The sequence below is a fragment of the Dermacentor variabilis genome, chromosome 1 (assembly GCF_050947875.1).
Source record: "Dermacentor variabilis isolate Ectoservices chromosome 1, ASM5094787v1, whole genome shotgun sequence".
NCBI classification, from domain to species: domain Eukaryota; kingdom Metazoa; phylum Arthropoda; class Arachnida; order Ixodida; family Ixodidae; genus Dermacentor; species Dermacentor variabilis.
This window is the reverse complement of record NC_134568.1, coordinates 115,472,393-115,494,575: the sequence shown is the minus strand read 5'-3', so window position 1 is coordinate 115,494,575 and position 22,183 is coordinate 115,472,393. Positions and strand designations below refer to the sequence as shown.

The window sequence follows — 22,183 nt, the reverse complement described above, 5'->3', positions numbered from 1 at the left end:
TAATCAAGCTCAAGGACTAGAATTATGTTATCAGCAACAGGCGATTTTTTTTTAATTCCGTAAAGCGTAACAAATGATATCCCTGTATATTGAATCACACGTAAAGCGCAGTCCACACCACCAGTAAAATAGGTACTGCTAAATTTTGCGTACACAAATAGCTCTAGGTCCACAAAGGGACATTGGCGCACCAAGAGTGTCACGCTCTGCTTTCATTCTTGCGAACAGCTTTTGGGTCCTTTTTTGTACCTTCTCGGCGGTCTTCTGTACGCCCGGCGGTTTGCGCCCCCAAAAGTTGGGTACGCAATATCGAACACTCCCTAATCTTTCACTCGTTGGCGTACTGGGTACGAGTACTGACCGCAGAGGAAGCGGTACGGGACCCGACAGTCGGAGAATTTCAAAAAAAAAATTGTAGGTAAATAAACGGATATAACTAAGTAAAAAAAATGAAGATATACTCCTTTTTGATAACCTTTCAGTCGCGACTAACACTCGCTATTGTCCTAACGCGCGTTGATACCTTAAACCAGAATTGTAAGCCGAATAAATGCAATCGCATCTAAATTCAGAACTTGGCTGCTTCAATATATAAGGGATCACATGTGCCGTTAATCGGCTTTCCTGTCTGGAAATTTGGTGCAAGTGCTGAAGCCAGCATACACAAAGTTTTACAATTAGCCGCTTTTAGCTTTAGAAGGCAGACGGCGTGGAAGCGGGGAAAGTTCGCGGAGATGCAGCTACTGCGCCACTGATGGTCATGGGAAGAACAGGACAGCAATTTTCAGTGTTAACAGCTCATACCTCGTGAGCAAGCCAGTTCCAAGCCAACTGTGGAGAAGCTTATACTGACGGCCCTTGGACAAAAGTTTGTTGTTTGAAAGTATTTCCTGCAAAAAAAAAGTATATATATCGCATTTGACTTCGTGAGGTAATAATGCGATTCCAAAAGAAAAAAAAAGACCTTGAAGATCAAGTGTCATCGATTACCGTCATCGACTTTCAGCTAACGATAGTTCTGAGCCAATCACTATTCGTTCTGATTCACACAAGCATCAAAATTTGATTGCTTAGTGTTTACAAAACGCATTGAAGCGAAGTAAATATTCAAACTCCTTTAATTTCCCGGCAGGACAACACTGTCATAACTGGTGACTGAACATTCATGCAGCGGGAATATTCCACGCGCACAAATAAATATGGCAATTTCACGCTGCTGCGTATGTTAACTGGCATCGCTACGAGATGGCGTGACCTGTCTGGTCAAGTTGGTCAAGTTATAGGTCACGCTTGGATAACTGCAAATTGTGCGTCACCATTCGCGCTTCGGGAAATTCGCAACACTGCAGTTACACTACTGGGAAAGCATCAATTACGGCACCCATAGGAGCTTGGGGGGGGGGGGGACGCGGATAGCACACTCAAAACATGTCCAATGCTCGACGCTCCTCGCTCATAAAAAGCCTGAAACGAACGAAACATTCCAACAAATGTTTCAAGAAATACTGTTCGACTGGCGTAATTGTACTCGTAGTACGTAAAATTACATTTCCAAAAACTAAACAACACAATCGATTCAATGTCACATATGCCTTAAGCTGACATTTCGACTTCAGACGAGAGTTATGCGCCTAAATGTACATGCGTGCCATTATACTGTTAGCCTGGATATTCTAGCCTTGAACAGGTTCAAAATATGAATAAAAATACGAATTTCATTAACAAATTACACGAGCAAGAACAAGTATAGAAACCACCAGAGTCGGCCACAGAATTTTATGAACTTGGTGAAAATAGGGTCAAGAGAGAGAGAGAGAGAGAGAGAGAGAAATCGATAGCAAAGAGAGAAAAGGCAAGGAGGTCAACCAGACGAAAAATAGGGTAAAATTGGGTTATAATTAAATGGGAGTGCTCACCTTCACATCAATACACGATGAGGCGCCTCGACTATGACGCAACAATCTTCACGATGAAAGCGCCATCGCTTCCTTAGAGTTTGGCACCTCATTATTATTATTATTATTATTATTATTATTATTATTATTATTATTATTATTATTATTATTATTATTATTATTATTATTATTATTATCAAACAATTCTAGATAGCTCCTGTCGAGCTTGACGATTGTTTTTCGGTGCGATGGCTTGGGTGATAATTTATTTATTTATTTATTTATTTATTTAATATACCTACTTTGAAGGCCTGTAGGCGCTACAGAAAGGAGCGGTACATACACAGAAAAGTAATGCAGAACAATGAATAAAAGATTTGTTAGATGGCATGGAGAACAGCAGTCTTGAGCCTCGATGCCTCTGTAATAGCGGCGACCGATGCAGTCATTGCACGTACGAGGAAATAACGAGTGGTAGTACGCGTTCGTGCGACAAGATGGCACGGAAACTTTATGAAGGCGATCGCTGCGGCATCAAAAGCGAGAAGGAGGTGTTAAAGGTTTCTCATTTATTATCGGGTTGTGGTAAACCTTGTGGAAAAAGCAGAGGCGGCTGTATGCGCGACGTACTGAAAGATCCGGTATGTTAAGGGTTTGCTTCATGAGTGTTACGGTAGCATGACGAGAGATAGAATAAAAAAAGATCAGATAGAATAAAGCGGGACGCGCTATTCGGAATGGCATCGAGAGAGAGGGTTAGTGATGCTTGAGGGGGATCCCAGATGGCCGAGACATATTCTAATCTTGAGCCAACAAGTGTTTCGTAGAGCGTCAGCTTTAAATATCCAGGAAGGGTGTAAAAGTTTCTGCGCAAATAGCCTAATGTGCTGCGTTGAACTTCTACCTACACAGGTCTGGTCTGGTCCCCTCACCATTATGCTCATTCTGTGGCGAAGCGGAGACAATAGACCATTTCTTGTTGTCTTGCAGACGTTTTTCTATTATAAGAAAACGACTACTCGAAATCCCGCTTCGCTCTATTGGTCTAAATTTATCAGTGCTTGTGACCCTGTCTTTTGGAGCCGCCATTATTGGGTTCAGTCACAGAAATGTTTAATAATAATATTTGGGGTTTTACGTGCCAAAACCACCTTCTGATTATGAGGCACGCCGTAGTGGAGGACTCCGGAAACTTTGACCACCTGGGGTTCTTTAACGTGCACCTAAATCTAAGCACACGGGTGTTTTCGCATTTCGCCCCCATCGAAATGCGGCCGCCGTGGCCGGGATTCGATCCCGCGACCTCGTGCTCAGCAGCCCAACACCATAGCCACTGAGCAACCACGGCGGGTACAGAAATGTTTGCTTGGCAATCCGAAATCACCTCATTGAAACCAATCGATTTCCATGTTAGACTGATCATTCTCCCTCCTAACCATAGCTTTCTTTTATTTCTTATCTATTATTATTATTATTATTATTATTATTATTATTATTATTATTATTATTATTATTATTATTATTATTATTATTATTATTATTATTATGTACCCGGTTTTCTTCTGATTATTTCTTTTTTCTCCAAACACAAAACGTTTACTTTTAAACTCCAACATTCAAATTGTTAAGTCCCTTGTTATTATTATTATTATTTTTATGCACCTAATTGAACCACCCGATTCATGGCCAAACCCCCACTGCGGGATACATGTGCCACGGCCACTCAGGACAACAACAACAACGACGACTAGCCTTAGAGGTCATATATATTCAACATGCTTGTGCCAGGATAAATCGTGAGTGATATAAAGGCCGAGATACTTGTAGAAATTACCTTGACACAGAGGGGCGCTATATTCAGAAAATAAAAGAAAATCATGGGGTTTTACGTGTCAAAACCATTTTTTGATTATGAGGCACGCCGTAGTGGAGTACTCCGGAAATTTTGACCATTTGGGTTTCTTGAACGGGCGCCTAAATTTAAGTACACAGGCGTTTTTGCATTTCGATCGGGGCGAAATGCGATCGGCCGCATTTCGCCCCGATCGAAAAGCAGCCGTCGTTGCCGGCATTCGATCCTGTGACTTTGTGCTTAGCAGCCCAACACCATAGCCACTAAGCAACCACGCAGGTATTCAGAAAATGCGTGCGTGTGTCAGTATTGTTAGTGCACCGTGAAACGCGCATACATTTACATTTATTCACGTTTAATTTCATGTTCCATGCCTTGCACCATATGGATGATGATGACAAGATGTATTTATTAAGGGATGGCTCGAAGGCCTAAAATGGGGAGTAGAAAGAGGAGGGGGGGGGGGGAGCCATATAGATAAATGGTTAAGGTCTCCTTGTAGCTTAGTGGAATTGACAGGGTCACTAATCTTATAATATATGACGCAGTCATCAGCAAATAAGTTAATTGAAGACGATTTCACGCAATCAGCGAGGTCGTTAATATATATTAAGAAGAGCAAAGGCCCTAGGACGGATCCCTGCGCGATCGATGATGGAACCGATGAGAAAGTAGAGGAAACGTTATTAGCAGTCACATACTAGGTTCGAATAGAAAGAAAATCCTTAAACCAAGCTAATACTATAGGAACAATGTTAAGCTGATCGAGTTTCACGTTCAACAGATCGTGTGTTACGGTATCAAAGGCCTTAGCATAGCCCAAGAAAATACAGCCAACGTCAAATTTATTGTCAATTGCAGCAAAAATATCGTTAGTAAAGCAAACTAGTTGTGTTTCGCAAGAGAACATTTTTCTGAAACCACGTTGACAGGAATGAAAGAATGAATTGGTCTCCAAAAAGTCAACAAGCTGAGAGTAAATTATGTGTTCCAAAAGTTTGCACGGGATGCTTGTCAATGAAATGGGACGGTAGTTTTCGGGAGCATGCGCATTGCCTGACTTTGGGACTGGAACCACCTTTCCTTTCTTCCAATCACGCGGGAGCGAAGAACACTGCAACGACTGAGCAAAAATTTTAGAATAACAGATGAAAACCCTTCTATGCACTTTATTATTTTGGAATTATTACTATCAGGCCGAGTGGCACACGAAATCTTTAGGTTATTGATTAGCCGGCTAATACCAACCCATTCAATTATTATGGCATCCATTACAGGGAAGTTCAAACTTGATGCTCTCGGTGAATCGGCGATGATATTAGTATTGAGGAAAGAGACAAACGCTTCATTCAAAACACTGCAACATTGATTAGGTGGAATACAGGTGCCATCAGGGTAAGGTAAATGTATGTTTGTTTTAGTGTCAATAACAACACTCCAAAACTTGCGCGGGCCCGTTTGAAGAAACTATGGCAATGTAACATTCAAGAAGGTATTTTTAGCGTTTCTAGTCGTATGAATGTACTCGATCTCCACTTGACGGTACGTTGACCAATTAGTGGGGAGATTCCTTTGCTTGGCCCGACGGAATAACCATTTCTTTTTGTTTCGCAGGCGTTTAAGAGAGTTGTTGAACTATGGCGATCGTGTGTTTGAGAGTATCTTTCTTAGAGGTACATAGCTGACAAATAAAGAAAACAGTTTATTTTTGAAAAGTTGCCAGTTATCCTCAACTGAGCGGTCGCCAGAACCGGTGATGTAAACAGCTGTGTATGATTTCATTTATGCTGTGATAGAAGCCGTATCGGCGTGATTGTAATCAAGAACAACCTTAAAGCTCTTTTTAGTAGAAACATGCGCACACAAAGTGAAATGAATAAGCAAGTGATCACTTAAACCAGGAATGTAAGTAAGTTTAGAAACTAAGTCAGGTGTAGTAGTAAAAATGAGGTCAAGGATATCAGCGGAAACTGCAGCAGTACGAGTGGGTTCGTCAGCAAGTTGTGCGAGGTTGAAATCGGAACAAACGTCAAGAAACTGTACGCATTCCGAAGAATGATTTGTAATAATGGCTGAACGCAGTAGAAAAAAAGGCAATGTGGGGTATCGCGTAACAATATTATTTAAGACGTCATGAAGTTCATCACAGAAAGAACGGCGTGCAGTTGGGCAAAAAATACAGTCCCTATGGTCCATCGTAATACGCGCGCACATAACTTCTGAAGCTGACACGACTGGGAAACTTGAAGAAGGAAACTCTTCATTAACAGCGATCAAAGCACCCCCGCCGACACGAATAGCGCTGTCATATCAATAAATAGCGTATTTCTTTTCACAGAAAATTTCGCTGCTTTGAACGTTTGCAGAAAGGCAAGTTTCGGATAAAATAACAATGTCAGCAGAACATAAATCAATATGAGCTGAGAATGCCATGCCGTTCGCTTCTTGAGCACGCTGTGTGCATTGCAAAATAGAAGAGACACATCATTTGCGTGGCGGGAAGATAGCTACGCTGACAAATTGCCAGTAGTGCTTCAAGCCGTGTTGCGATTACCGGCTAGGCATGCCTCGCGAGGGGAGTCAACTTCACAAACGGTATCAGTGGCTGCGCAGTAGATGTAGCAATTTTGTTGATAAGCTTGTTAAAGCACAGTGAAAAAGTATTGGCCGCTAGATTTTCCGTATTCAATCAGTTATTTTTTTTGCGTGACAAGCGTGTTGATCTGCAGAAGTAGCTTAGCTTTCTGAGAGAGAAATCATTCTTTGCTTTTAAAATACAAGAACTTGACGATAACTGGGCGTGACTTTAGTTGCTCAAAGGAGCCCAGCCTGTGCGCTCTGTCGATCATACCGTCGGTAATGTATAAGCTTAGATGGCGCGGCAGCAGATCTTTAACACGGTCTTTGGACTGTGCCCGCGTCTCGTTAGCAATGTGACATATGCTATAAAATAATAAATTGTCCCTCCGGGACCGATCTTCCAACTCGTCAAGCCTTGAGTTGAGTGCGGCACCTCTATTTCTAACAGTTTCACGAAAAAGGCGATTAATTTCAGCTGGGACCGACGCATTTTCAATAGATTCAACAATAGATTACAAAGTTACCAATCTTTCTGTGAGATCTGTGACTTCTTGCGTAAGTGCCTCTTGGTTTTCCTTTAACTCTCCCAAAGATTCCATTACTTCCGTTTGACGCTTGTCAAAGTTAGTTGACAAGGCAGTAATGACATCAAGCAGTTCCTTGTGCAATTTGCTAGGGTCAGGCTGAGGCAGACCGGGGTTTTCTTCTATGTCACTGCTTAGCATCAGGAGTTTAACAACAAATATACAGTCGTTCGAGGTATCGCAAACAACACTTGGGTACGGGAAGACTAAGAAACATCTGTCGCAAAAAGCTATTGCGCTAGAATTGTTCAACCAATCCTGATGTTGTAGTACATATCAGGCTGTACAATCTGTAAATGTTGCGCAATCCAAGTTGGATTGCGCACAATTTTGACGAACACACCACAGAGTGCTGAGGCGTGTGTCTTCTGTGTGTCTCGTCAAAATGTTGCGCTATCAAACCTCTAATATGATATACCAACACTCCCAGTCTTCAACCTTGACATATAATTAGCGATCGAAGGCGGCTGGCCAATAGCTAATTGCACTTATGCGGAAAAAGCTCTGTAAATTCCGCGTCTTTTTTTCTTTGTTCGCAGTTTTGTAAATAGAATATGTTCTGACAGTGGAAGTCAAATATACCTTTTGAAATTTTACATTAGCTGAGTTCATGCATGAGTGCGGACCGCAAATTAGTAAGCGGTACGAGACCCGCCGGTCGGCGAACTTCTTTAAAAGAAAGTAGAGAAAGCTTCCTTTTGTCGTTCTTTCAGTATAATCACAACCAACACAAGATTTTGTCCTGAAGCGTATTAAGACCTTAAACCAAGGTTATGAAATCAGTAGCTGCCATCGCGTTTAAATTCAGATTTAGGCTTCTTCAACCAACCCATAGGTGCGCGCTCTAAGTGGGTAATAGTTACTCTCATAAGGTATGAAATATCTCTAAGAACTTATTTATTCCACTTCTACTACAGCTAAATATTTTATTTTCAGTATATCATATTGATTATCGCCGTAAAACCGAGGCGTACCTCTAGTTTATTTTTTTCAGCGGATATGTGTTCTATGAATTTTCCATACGCTCATCTTTAGTTATCAAATGTTAAATCACATAAAATATTAATGCAGTGAGACCAATAGCAATAGGAAGCTTACCTCTAAATATTCGGCTTTATACACGGTGAGCAGAGGGGTGAATCCTACGTAGACGAGGTGCCTGCCATGCCTCTGGAATCGCGCATGTAATCCACAAATCCCGGCGAAAAGCACTGCACAACAACGCAAGGAAGGATATGACCGTTAGTTTTCAAGGTCATCAGCAGAGCAATACAATCCATAGGCCTGGATTTTAATTTCACGTGCTGCACAAGTGCAGAAAATAAAAGCGGGCCTTATATTCCTTTCGTTAAGCTTTCCATGAAAGCGCTTGTGCTGGCTTCCGCATCTGTTCGTTTTGCAGTGCTCTCATTTTTATAAATATTACGTGCAGGACATTATAATAGCATGTATTTTCATTTTGTAGGGAAATAAGCTCCGCTTGCCGGAACAAACAAAGGAACAAACGAACAAAAAGAAGCTGCTAACATTTAAAGCAAGAAAAATACCCGGACACTTCCTTTATACTTGGTGCTGTATCATATCATATGTGCGCAGTGATTGTGGTAATAAAATTTAATAAGAAATGGTATAGCGAAAGGAAGACAAGGATATTAAAGCGCTAACAAATATACAAAGACAAATAGAAACACGTGCAGAAGAAAGCAATTGTGTAAAAGTGTCGTTTTTGCTTTTACATAAGCCCCGCGTAGCACAATTTATGCCTGCATGAGTTCTTGTGTTGATTCTTTTTTCTACTCTCAAAACGAACACATTTCATTTCTTTCCTCATTAAGGGCCCAAGAACATTACATAAGTAGGTGGGGGGGGGGGGATGGAGACATATAAACACCACTTAATTACATAACAGAATATATGGCAAAACTACCTGGTTACAACGTTATGAAAAAATATATAGCAATTTTCAACAAAAGTATTCTCCATTCAACACAGGCTAAAACAGCAGACAATGATGAACATCTGTGGCAAAAAAAAAAAAAAACGTCCCGTCGCTTCACAGAAAAAGCGAAGAAATAAACATAACAGTCAGTAATGTAGCATTAGAGATGTTTACAAGGTATGTGTGATCTATCTGTTCCGGAGGGGGGCGTAGGAAGTTATTCGAAGTGAATAGACAGGTTATCGCAGAATTTTGTTTTGCCGTCGGTGCGTTAAACTACATAATCGCGGAGGGCATTCCACAGAACTATTGTACTGGGGAAAAAACTGTTTTTCTTGGGTGACACGCAACCGTTTATACGAGCTATTGTCAGACTGTGGTTGGTGCGAGGGAGTGCTTTAGATTGTGGTTTTAACAGCACATGGTGTGCTTCAAGAATACAGTAAAATATAGTGAAGCAGGCAGAGTCCTGATGTGGCACGTTGCGATGCGAGTGAAGGCAGGTCGAATTATCTTGTTTAGTGACGTAAAGTTGACGTTAGTCGAGTATTGAGAGGCAGTGAAGCGAGTGGACCGGTTCTGAATTGATTCCAGGTGTGCGGGTAGATAATCCTGCGATAGGTACCAAATAGAAGATGCGAATTCTAGTTTCGGACGGACGAACGTTTTATAGGCTAGTTTTTTTTAGCCTCTTCAGATGCAACACTCAAGTTTCGTCGTACGTAGCCTAGTATTCGCAAACACTTCCATTCCTTTGGAATTTCCATTCCTTTGGAATTTCCATTCCTTTGGAAGCTCACGTGGCTTAAAGGATTGGCGGAAAATTTTTGTTAGTAGCATGGAACTATAGAGGCTAGTGTTTTTAAGGAATTTACTGTTAATGCAGTCGTTGCCATGTGATGAATGATGCGCTAAACTATCTATTAACTTGTTAATGCCGTGTACCTCAACAATGACAGGATGCATCGGCAAGTATTCGTGTTAGTATGCGATAGAAAATACAGATTAAGATACATGTTACATGTATTAGTATTGAGATAAGATACATTAGGATTAAGATGCATTTATTAAGATTTAAAGGCGGGTGCCACTTGTCACACCAAACGGCGATAGTGTGTAAGTCACGTTGCAAAAGCGAAGTGTTTCATTTGAATTCATTGCACTGTAAATGACGCAATCATGCGCAAAAAAAGCCGTAGTCTAGTAGTAATGTTGGCTGGTAGGTCATTCATATGTACTAAAATAGCAATGGCGATATCGCAGATCCCTGAGTAACATCTGATGTTACATGAACTGGTACAGAGCAATGTTTATTAGCACAGATTAGTGTCCTGCGCACTTTCAGAAAATGTTGTAGCCGTGAGATTAGATTCAGAATTAAGCCAAGGTGAGGCAGTTTAGGAAGCAGTAGATTATGTATGGCGCGATCGAATGCCTTAGAGAAGTCTACTCCGACCTCGACAACTGTATTAAAAAATATATATTCTTAGAGTAACGTACGCATCACAGTATGGCACTATAGTAGACATTCCCCAAGATATAAGGAAGCAGCTTATTATCCCACCGCTACCCAAAAACATGCATCCCGAAAACGAGAGGGAAAGGCGGGAAGAAAGGGCAAGGGCTGTAAACAGGAAATTCCAACGCTCTCAGGACGTGGTGTACGTCGACGAGGCAGAGTACATGACTAATCTGAATATGTCTATCGTTGCAGTGAACTCGGAAGGTGCTCTTAAGGTCAGCGGATCCATTAAAACTAACAGAGCCGAGGTGGCTGAGGAATCGGACATTGGTCTCGCAATGGCTTCCACACTGGCCACGTAATAGTCAGTGATTCTAAAACCGCCATATTAAATTACGCAAAGGGGCGCGTTTCGCCGGAATCGCAACGTATCCTGGCAAACTTCCGCGGTCAGCTGGTTGTCCATATCATCTGGGCGCCTGCGCACTCCTCCCTCCCCGGCAATGAGGCGGCCGAGACCGTGGCTCGAGGACTCACAAGCGGAGCCACCGGGGCGCCGCGGGTGGGGCTGACAGGGGACCGGATGGTTGTCTACAGCGAGATAACTAACCATTACAGATTGGGGAGGGTGCGTTTTCCTCCCGCACACCCATCACTTAATATGCAGCAGGCGGTGGCGTGGCGCTTCCTTGAAACAAATACGTATCCAAATCCGGTGACTTATAATCATTATTACCCAGACCAATATTCAGCCAAATGTAAATTTTGTCAAGAAAGGGCGGACCTGGATCACATTATCTGGGCCTGCCCTCGGGCACCCCGACAGGGCCAAAAAATTAAGGATCGGAAGCAGTGGGAGACCGTGTTGCTCAGCTCGGCCCCCGAAAACCAACTTTTGGCCGTCCAGCAGGCCGAGGATGCCGCTAGAGCTCAAGCGCTTCTGGCCGCCATCTAGGAGGGGTTGCCCCCCCCCCCACCACCAATCTGCCAGCTATATATAAATAAAAGTTATTTCTCTTTCTCTCTCTGTGCATCACACCTAAAGGAGCCATAGCTACATTGTCTATGGGAAAAATGCGTTGAATTCAGGCTCTCGTCATTGCGGCAAAGTACTGATATGTAGTGGAGATAGGGTCCCAGGTATCACTATAAGTTATCAGCTAAGCAGAAAAAAAAATATAAGTCGTGCGGAAGCCCTGAAAGCAAGTATCAGCAATCAGTAGCTGGTGTTTTTCTGTTCGAAAATCGCCATCTTGCTGAATTCTGTCCAATGTGCAATGTGTTGTGCATGATAGCTCGTTAGTATAACATTGCGTATTCTCCTAGCCAATGCATAGTCACTCTACGACCCTGCGTGACTGGGGTTCGCACACAGGTCACTTGTCCCACTCGTTCACTAAAAACGCAAACATGGCTCAGCTGTGAAAGGCTGACATTTCCCTTCAATTAACGCAGGTTTGGATTCAGTAAAGTTTTGCAGACTGAATCTCCTGAATCTCGCTCGAGGTTTAAGCCAGAGAAGTGCGCTTCAAAGAAGTGCGTGATTCTTGGTGCTTTACGACTGCTTGGAGCTCACCTAGGCTAACGGAATCGGTTACCTTTGGGAGCGCAGGATAACTCATGCAGATGTGTCAGGAAAAGCGTCGCCCTTCTATAGAACAATTATATCATTCCACGCGGTCCCTTGCTATTGTCGACGGAAAGCTTATCATCTAACCATTATAGGAGGGCGTGTAATTTATACTAGGATATAAAGGCTTATCTCTCGTTGGCTGATATTTCGTAAGCCACTACTTGACACCTAGATAAGTCCGGCGCTGTGTGCGCGTGCTCTTCTCCAACATCAGGGATTACATTTGTGCTGGATATGGAACTGATGTTCGCTGTGCTGTGCACATAGCTGAGATAGGCTACATGGGTGGGCACAGCCCAACTTGGAACAAAGTTGAGCAACGCATGCCAACAAATACTAGTATGTACACTCAAGCGTCTGCGGTTCTTCGAACTTATTAAATATTGTCGTCCCCATGCAAAACTACAGGCAATTCGACCTAGAAATGCTTTGAGGTGGTCTTACAAGTCTGACATCAATTGTGGCACTTCTTGAAAGACAATATTCACCCCTAACCTATCCTCTTTTGCTCCAATGAACTTAGGCTTAGGGTTCGTGAATATCATTGTAAGCTCTGGAAAATGATTTTCACAAAAACAGAATTGCACACTACCATCCACATTCATACTGTATTTTCTATCTATGCGGCGGGATTATATTAATGTACTCAAAGTTAATCACGCACTGCTTTACCGGTCTTTTCTTTATCTGCACCTACCCAGATACGCACAAGTGTTAAGATAAATTGTAACATTACTTGCGTGGATACTGCAGAGTTAAGCCGATAGCAAACCAAAGTGCCCAGCACGGTTTGAGATTGCATTCCTGAAGTAATCGTGTATTTGCATAACTAACGAGTGCAGGTAACCCCCTAACGTATGAATCGCGAGTGTTATAAGCAATTAACGTCTGAGCTACCTTTTCTGTCTCTTTCATCTCAGTTATCGCATCCGTTTCGACTGTGTGAATGCGTATCTGCATATGCTTGTGCGGGGAGTCCAGGCGTCCGGGCTACTTTCATGATAAATAAAGTTTGTCCCGCTGTTTTCAATTGCATCGCCAAGACTCCAACAAACAATCAGTCATAGTTGCTGCTTTGCCGCTGCTGTGATTGGTCTCCCGCTGTTTTCACAAGAGCGGTGGTGATCCGAGACAGCGCGCCACTATTTTTTGACCGCATACAAACGGGCACTTACTTGTGCTGAACCTGACAGGTGAGTCAGGCGGTGAGGAGGCCTTCAAGAGTATCCACATGCCTTGAAAAGGCACCTGTTCTTTGCGGTGCGGCAAGTGGTTGAGGTGCCTGAACGTTTTCCATTTTATCAGTCGGGCAATCCAGGCGATCACTCCAACGAATAGAAGAGTGCCAACGAGACTCAATGCAGCCACTTTGAGAAAGCTGGATGCGAGTTCAAGGACACCGCTCGACGCCAGATGCCAGCTCATTTTTGATGCACTGGCTGCAAAAAAAAGAAAGAAAAAGAAAAATGTGCAGAAATCATAGAAGAGTGGGAACTTATGCGAAGCTTATACTGTTTTGTACCATACTTCACTTGTCTCTGTGTTCTTTACTTTTCCTGAGTAGTTGAAGCGACGTCATTCTGTGAGACTAATGCAAGGCTGAAGGAGCGGCAGCGAGACACGCGGCTGTTCGTGAACTTTGACGGAAGCTAGTGTCTCGCTTTTGTAATGTATGTCATGCGTTACGGAACAAACAATGCCGGTCGCATCGTTCCTGCTATCGACCTGCATGGGTGATCCTGAAGGCGGTGAAATATCATATAACCTGTCAAAGCGCAAGCTGCGACTACATGGACGAATGGGTAAAAATGACGCACTTTTGATATGCGACATGAATGTTGCTTCGTGGAGTAAGATGCCACTATTTGAGGTGAGCCACCTGCCAAGTGTCTCCAAGTTCCAGCTTGCACGAGGCAAGGAATGGCAAGATTGTCAGTTTCTTGCGTCATGCATGCATTTGTGGTGTAGTATGAAAGAAAAAATTGCAACAGATCCAATGAGTTGGAATCCATATACACCGAAGCTTTGTGTGAGTTTTCTCCTTCTTTCTGTCTCACACACACACATCGCACAACACACACACACACACACACACACACACACACACACACACACACACACACACACACACACACACACACATACAAATTATATTGAGCCTTTTGTTAGGCGGAGTTGCTGTCTACTAGCGAGTACGACGAACGCCTTGAACGCCTCATGGTTTTAGAGGCAGCATGCGCAAACCTATGTACGTAGCGCGATTGGAATCCATTCTATCTGCGAGAAGCATTTACTTCCTAATTAACTTGAGTCCGAGAGTGCGTCAAGGCGAGCTTCCTGGTTCTTTTTTTCTCTTTCCTCCGCACGGCCGGCGCCGCCGCTGCCGCGGATGCGCGGAGGCGAGCGCCATCTGGTGGTGGATGGATGGAAACAACTTTATTCTGAATCCGGCAAATTTGATGACCCGGGCTCAGGTCTCCCATGAGGGGACTTCGAGGCCTTGCCTCGCCGCCGCCTCTCGGGCTTGCTGGACAGCCCACTCTTGTGTCTTGAGGTTGGAGCTGCGCAGAGCGGCGGCCCACTTCGACGCAAGACCATCTGGTGGTGCTGCAAGGAATCCAGCGAGCTCAGCTGCGATTGGTTGCCCCATTCGGCAAGAGAACAGCCACGCCGCAGGCATGGTCATGAAACCCGGCGCTTTTCGCAAAGAAAAGGTTCGGATTTGTGGTCTGATGGGTACAGCATCTGCCTGCACCGCTTGGAAAACCTGCTTCAAATCTGACCATGCTGGCGTATTTTTTTTTATTGCGATAGAAATTAAACGTACGCTCAAGGCGCATTCTCCCCGCCACCTTTAGCGCCGTCGTGCTGTCCTGCTATCGACGGCAAATGCGTGGCCCGCGCGACGTCCAGGGACGCCCTGGCGTTTGGCTGCAAAAGCGAAGAGGTGAACGGGACTCACCGTCAGGCTACGCTTAATCGGCTTTGCCGGAGTCGAGCGTTCTGGTTTCCGCTGCTGACATGAGTATTGCAGGGGTGTAGCCAGTGGGGGGGGGGGGGGGGGGGGGCTACACCCCTGCAACCCGTCTGCAGTGAACGGGTTGCAGAGGTGTGGACTGTGGACCTGTGGAACCGTATGCCAGTCGGTGTCAACGCTGCGTTGACTTCTTGGTAGGCGCTGATGGAAGAATGGTGGTTGACTCGTGGCAAACGACTAGTTAACGCCTTTGGCCGGGTTGAGGCGTAACATGCTACCAAGTGTGATGTACAATATTTATACCCACCATGGTGGCTCTGTGGTTATGGAATTCTGCAAAGGCGCGGTTTCGATTCCTGAGCGTTTTCGCATATTTATGTAATAGGAGGCTTTGTGTTTGTCGCTCTATACGTGCACCACCGTTCTCGCACTTTTTTATTGAAATGAAAATAAAAGAAAGAGACGTAGTCACCTTATAATGGTGACGGCTACTCCTTTTCTCATAGCAGAAACAATGATATAAAAAAATATGTTGGAAAATAAAAAAGAAAGAAAAATCACTATTACATAGATAAGTTTATGTGCACTGTTAAACAACTCCAGGTCGCCGAAGTTAAACCGGAACCACACACTACGGCATCCGTCGTAGTCTTGTAGAGTTTGCGGACGTTAAATCTAACAATTTTATTCCGATTTTTGACAGTTTCTTTACCGCATTGCTAGAGGGCATGAACACTTCCGCGTGTATAAATCAGAAACACGATTTCTGCACACAAGTGCGGATATTCCGCGGCGCTCGAGCTTTTTTCGGAAGCCAGCTCTATATATATGATTAATTTAGAGCAATGTCTCTGCGCCCTTAACGAGCGAAGTAAATTTCACAATAGCATGGATATGTAGCTATTAGGTGTAACTCAACTGAGCTCAAGACGAATTTTTTAGTACCGGCAGAGTCAATTAATAATTAAAGTACTCCAGTAAAGGTGAGAAACACTCAGAGCACAAAATATCCCATTCAATATCAATTTCCCTGAATATTCTTTATTGACCACTTTATATAGAACTATACGCACGCGCTACGTATATTGTCGATGCTTTAAACGTTGACGGATGAGAGTGTCAAGAACTAAACACCACTAAATCAGCGAAGGCCGCGCCCGCTACAGATACAGAGCTCTAGAGATATGCAAATCTACGCAGGACATCTACGCGTAGCCTCATTTCTCTGGGAGGTCACACTGCCGTTCTTGATGACAGCTCCGCACTTATGAGTATATTTCTATATTTGAAGCGTAATCTAATGTTACGACGGATTATACATGCGAAATGCCGGTATGTGTGCTTATACTGGCACTGAAACGATGCGAGAAATATAGAACACAAAGCTTTTTTGTGTACACAAAGCGCAGTATATATACTGGTTTTTGTTGCAAAACTTACGGCTATGTTCGCTTAATGCCTTCACTTGAGCCAAATTGACGAGTATGTGAATAGATGGCCTCACGTAATAAACGTAATACTTCACTGGTCCTACGAGTCGTCTTCCTTGTACCTATACACTCTCCTGTTTATTAAAGTTGCCTGAGTACACACACACGCAGCGTCTGCAACCAGAGGGGCAGCGTCTCAAAACGCTAGCTGTCACGAAGCAAGAATGCGAGAACTCTCCTCTTACGACCGGTACCACTGCGCGGTGCTACCGTACCACCGTGCGGTTTTCACCATTGCGAAAACCAACAAAGCGGTTAAATAGTACCAAGAAATTACGGTTAGTTCCTAAAGGATGCTAAAAGCATTAAAAGAACTTGCCGAGAGTCACTTTAGTGACTTTCTTATGTGTACTTTGCTGCCTGTATCTCTCACTGCAGATACAGTTTACATGACTTTGTGAGGGATCGTTTGCTTGCTTGCTTGCTTGCTTGCTTGCTTGCTTGCTTGCCTGCTTGCTTGCTTGCTTGCTTGCTTGCTTGCTTGCTTGCTTGCTTGCTTGCTTGGTGTCCCAACCTCTCCCCCTCCCCTTTACTACGTTATGCCTCATAATCAGATCCGTTCTATAGACGCGTAAAGCTCCAAAATATAATTTAGTTAATTTCGCACGGCATGTATTAAAATATGTGTTACTCTCGGCGATTCATTGCATTCATTGCATAGTAACATAGTAGGCCCATTTATTTGTGTTATCGCTAAACTCGACACTGTTGACACGCTCCCGAAGGGTGTTTAAGCGGCTATATTAAGAAGGACTGTATTTATTCATCAGAAGTTGAATAAATTCGTGGGGAATTTCGTTTAAAGGACAGAATGTGAGGGTGTATTTTTCTTTTTTTTTCATCATAGAGGTGAATAAAATAAAACCGGTTCTAGTATAACGCGTGGAGCGAACGAAAACACACACACACGCAGTGGTCGAACCTCATAATCGGCGTACCTCATAATCGCATCGTGGTTCTGGCACGTAAAACCCCAAAATTTAATTTTTAATCCAACCTGCCCAAACTCATGCACACGCAGACACTCTTTTTATGAAGCTGCGCATTGAGTTCTCTAAAAACGGTAACGACGTTCAACGGTGCCGACTTACAAGTTATATTGGTAGTCCTGCATCTTTAATGTCTGTTGTAGGCATAACGCTACGAACCTCTATAAAGTTTGACTTTTGACTGGCTGAACTATTCCGATTGGGACAAGAATTAATGCCTAATATGTTTCGGTGCATGGGAGCGACAAGTGTTATGCTTTTAAGGGTATTGTGCGAAACAAATATTTAGCACAGTCACGGTCCAGTAGTTGGGAAAACATCAGCATTAACGCAGGTGGAGCATACAGTCGCACATGCATCACGGTTGGATCTCATGCCACGTCATGCTTGCATGTCAGGCCGATCCTGATATACATCTGTTTAAAGCCATTTGCGTATGACAACACTGCATTCCACCAGCAAAAAGAAAGAAGGTTGGTTCTCCCGTAACTGAGAGTAGATGTAAGCCTGAAATGGCTAGCGCCAAAGCAGATTGTTTGGAGTAATTATGACGACTACTCATAACTATCTCACAACCATCCACGGCGCGTCGGACGCTGCCAGCCTGGTCACGCAGCGTGGCGCCATCTCTCGAAGGGGGTGGCGCAAAGCCCGCGCCGCGGAACTCACGGACTGCTGGCGTTGAAAAGAGCACTGGCAACCCTGTCTCAGCGCCAAAAGATGGCAATAAATTGTATTGGGCACTGGATCGGCCTTCTGAACGTCCGCTATGCGAAATCACAAATAAAACGTCAGCGTACTAGAAGTTGCAGCTTGAGCGATATTGTAAACAAACATTAGGAAGAACTCGGAAGCAATATTTTTTGAAACTTCTTTGGGTAGTATCCAGCCTATGTAATGCGGTCCTGTACAAATGGTTGGATGTAAGAGACGGCATTTTCTTAAGTTTTGACTAGTTGCCGGATGACCTCGTTCAGTTCTCGCAACGATGTCGGGATATTCTCGTCTCAGTGCCCGGAGAACGGCTCTGGCTTTTCGCTCAAGGTCACTTAAAGGTCGCCGACAACGGGAGCTAACAGCATTTCATGTTTGAAAGCCGCTCAGTTGCTATAGACTTCAGGTACTTTTACTGACAGGTACAAACCTACATAAAACATTATGCAGGTGCCACGCACTCTAGGAATTAGTGCTATGCAAATCATTTTTACAGGTAGCTGGCTATCCAGCACCGTTTGGAGTTTCGCAAGACTTCGCAAGTGTCATCATTGTCCAATCACGCATGTAATATCATTCATGTTGTCATGCTCGTCATCGTTATGACATGCATTTTAATGACATTTATGTCATGCATCCATGTCATGCATATCCTCATATATATCGTGTTAAAGAATGGACAACGGTGGCATCACGAGCACGCGCACGTACTCAGTAGCTCAAATGTGATGTCATGTCATAGATGCATGCAATGTCAGACATATCTTGGTATACATCTATCTAAATTTAAATTCGTTTATTTGAAGAAATGACCACAATGGCATCCCGACCATGAGCATTCATGCTGTTCACGTAATGCATGTCATATGCCATGTAATTCATGTCATGTCATGCGCATGCTGATATATATCAGCTAAGGAAACCACCACGATGACAGCACAACCACGAGCACATACCTAGCAGCACAAATGGTATGTCATGCCATGTCATTCATGTATGTATAATGTAATGACATACATGTTATGCCATGTCATTCATGTCATGTCATGCTTATTCTGATAGATATCCAGTCAGAGAAACGACAACGACGGCATCACATCCCGAGCACATACCTAGTTGTCCACGCTATAGTAAACAACTGGGGTCACTGGAACAGTGTAAGAGGCTAAATAGATAGACAGACTCCAAGTGCCTAAATTACGGAAAGAATGCTTCACATTAAAAAAGAAACAACTTACTACATTCGCTATATTTTAACATACCCCATTAATGCAACAAACATCACCAGCTTCGGAGCAGTGGGAGCCGAGCAAAACGATTTCTCCGTTCCCATATACTCGCGAGCTCCTGAGCTATATCTGCGTCTGAAAACTAATTTCACATAGTAACTCTTTGTGAGGGGTAAAGTTACAAAGACATAATGCCAGAATTTTCCTATGAATATTCTGCGTTATTATTTCTCTCTAAATAGGGGAATATACGAGGTTTTGGGCGTGGCTTTCTAGAGAAAAGAGAACAGTAACTAAATACAACAAAGAAGAGAACAGAAGCGAACAATCGTGCTTTTGGCACTTCAGTCACGAAATTAATAACAAAAAAAAAGTTGTTCAGCAATTGGAGTTGGAAATTTTTCTCTTATAGGAGGCACGTATCAAATAAAGATCAGAGAGGCAGCTCCCACCTGAAAGGGTGAGAAGTGCAGAACAGATGCCGAAAGTATCTTGCTGTGCTCTATTCCCAGTTTGCCTGATCACCACCTCTGCTTTGTGGCAGATACTTGTAGCTGCACTGTCCTGCTCTGTTGGCGTAGAAAACGTTTCACCACTTCCTAGCAAACCTTCGATAGAAAGCGCGACAGGCGCACGTGGAAACCGCGCCCCTGCAGGAAGCCTAAAGGGCGCGGAATCTCACTCGCCCTTCTCCCTTTGACGTCAGGATTGTTGTCGAGGAAGACAGATAAAGGGCACGAGATTTCGCTTATTGCGTCGCCTTGAAGTGTCTGGAGTTGGACGGCTGCTGCCAAGAACGCCTATTTACGGGGTTGACTCTGGCTCTCGTTCACTATACGCGTTGCCGGCGGCTATTGGGCAAACTTCGGATAAGAAGGAAGAGCCACGGCGACACACGCAGCCACAGAAAACATGAGCCATCATTGACTTGCAGTGTCGCTGTCTTGAACTATATACGGTTCATTTTGGCTACATAGCAACGAAAAAAAGAAAACGAGCAAACAAACGAACTAACAAACAAACAAACAAACGATCGCATTGGAGATTTCACCAGAATTCACGGACGGTATACAACCTCAAGACGAGCAAACCTGAGGCTTTAACTCGGGTTAACCTCCCTGCCTTTCTCTCATTTGCATCTCTCTCTCATCTCATCGTGTGCCCGCAGAGTTGTTCCCAGAAGAAGATTGAGCAGATTGGGCATGTCAAGGGTAAGGTGTGGGCAAAGTTAGAAATTGAGTAATTAGGCATTGTGACCATTGCAGCATAGTCTCAGATATTTTTACGTGGAACTCTGCTTAGCTGCAATATACGGATCGCGATTTTACAAAGTTCCACAAGTCTGCCCTATTTTTGTTTTTCATAAAAACTGCAACGCTGTGAAATTCGAAGGCATCCGATCAATGATAATTACTTATTGCGAAGAAAACACATTCGTTGTTAGGGTTAACTGGGGAACAGAAAGGTGGGAAACGATTGCTCTCTACTAGTTGGCTTCACGTCGCTTACAGAAAGTCTTGGAGATTGGTCGGGGTATTCTTAGCCGAAATGTTTTTGTCACTGTAACACTGAATAACAGCGAAGTTTGAGAGAGAGAGAGAGAGAGAGAGAGAGAGAGAGAGAGCGAAAAGCAAGTGTGCGTGTACGTGCGCGCGCGTGTGTATGTGCGTGCGTGTGTGTGTAGCACAACGCACGCAAAGTTAACTGCATACGAAGCTAACCGCAATCGGCGCACTGTGTCCCTGTTGCAGATCGCTTTCAAGATGGGCACGCGCGGCGGCGCCATACGCAGCCACCGCCGGAGTACGGTTAACCACGGTTGGCAATGGTTCCCATCGAGAGGAGGCAGCGTTATCGACCACGTCTACACTCCAAAAGCAGTTGCACCCTTTTGGGTGTATATTTGCCACGCAACGATAATCGTCATCTGTCTTGTCCGCATTTACTTTCTTTAACGCTGCGAACCCGGTACTTCCAAGTCACGAACGGCACGCGCGTTATCAGCACAACAGAGCATTCGCGACAGGAAGGTAACAGAGCAGCGTTTTCAAGAAATAAAATGCGGGACAAGACAAATGACGATTATAGTTGTGTGGCAAATATACACCCCAAAGGGCGTGAACTTTTCTTAGAGTGTACGTGTGAGGTCTGCCAAACGTGACACTGTTCATTTACGTCACCTACTCCAGCACACATCCGCCACTGCTCATCGTCCAAGAGGCAGCGGCATGATCCAAATACACTATCATCTAATGTGAAGAAAAAGAAGAACCAAACAAGAGACAGTGCACATAATAAATGCTCTATATATTTGCTTCACTTACAAAATTTCTCTCATTTCATCCCACGTCTACATGCTCTGGAAGTTATCTATAACATGAGTGAACGTGGCTATACTCGCCTCTTCGTCGTGTTGTGCTGGTTTCAGTTAAAATTTCAGTGTTGTAACTGGGCTTTTACATTTCACGATCATTTCGCCGTGTTTCTCGCAATTATACCAAACACAGCAGCATACGATCACGAAACAGCTGGTGATTAGTAATAATGCCTGCGCATCATTGAGGTAACACCCACAGGAGATTCCGGGTGTAGTTTTTTACATTCATTTTCCGTCTCCCTAAATCACTTAGTCAGATCTGGGGACAAAAGACCCTTCTTGGATGCCGGATCTTATCATGCACACAGTAACACGGCGGCTTCCATGCAGTAACTGCATACACGCTCCAAATATGTAGCGGTATGTGACGTTCGCGGGCAGCCGAATATAACAATCTTGCACTGAATTCTTGCTCTCCATAAGCTTTTGTTCCCATTCAGAGACATGGCTTCTCGATAATGC

General features: G+C 43.8%; 1 protein-coding gene across 1 annotated transcript in view; it reads right to left on the bottom strand.

Annotated features, from left to right (window-relative positions):
- LOC142583338 (cytochrome P450 4c3-like) overlaps positions 1-20,017 on the bottom strand; it is a 49,465-nt gene extending 29,448 nt beyond the window's left edge. Inside the window, exons 1-4 of the mRNA XM_075693763.1 lie at positions 19,797-20,017; positions 13,121-13,384; positions 8,010-8,122; positions 805-890 (exon numbers count right to left, since the gene is read on the bottom strand). Of these exons, the coding sequence (XP_075549878.1) occupies positions 805-890; positions 8,010-8,122; positions 13,121-13,370 (449 nt within the window). The 5' untranslated portion in view covers positions 13,371-13,384; positions 19,797-20,017. The remainder of the gene's footprint in view (positions 1-804; positions 891-8,009; positions 8,123-13,120; positions 13,385-19,796) is intronic.
- Between the last annotated feature and the right edge of the window lie 2,166 nt (positions 20,018-22,183).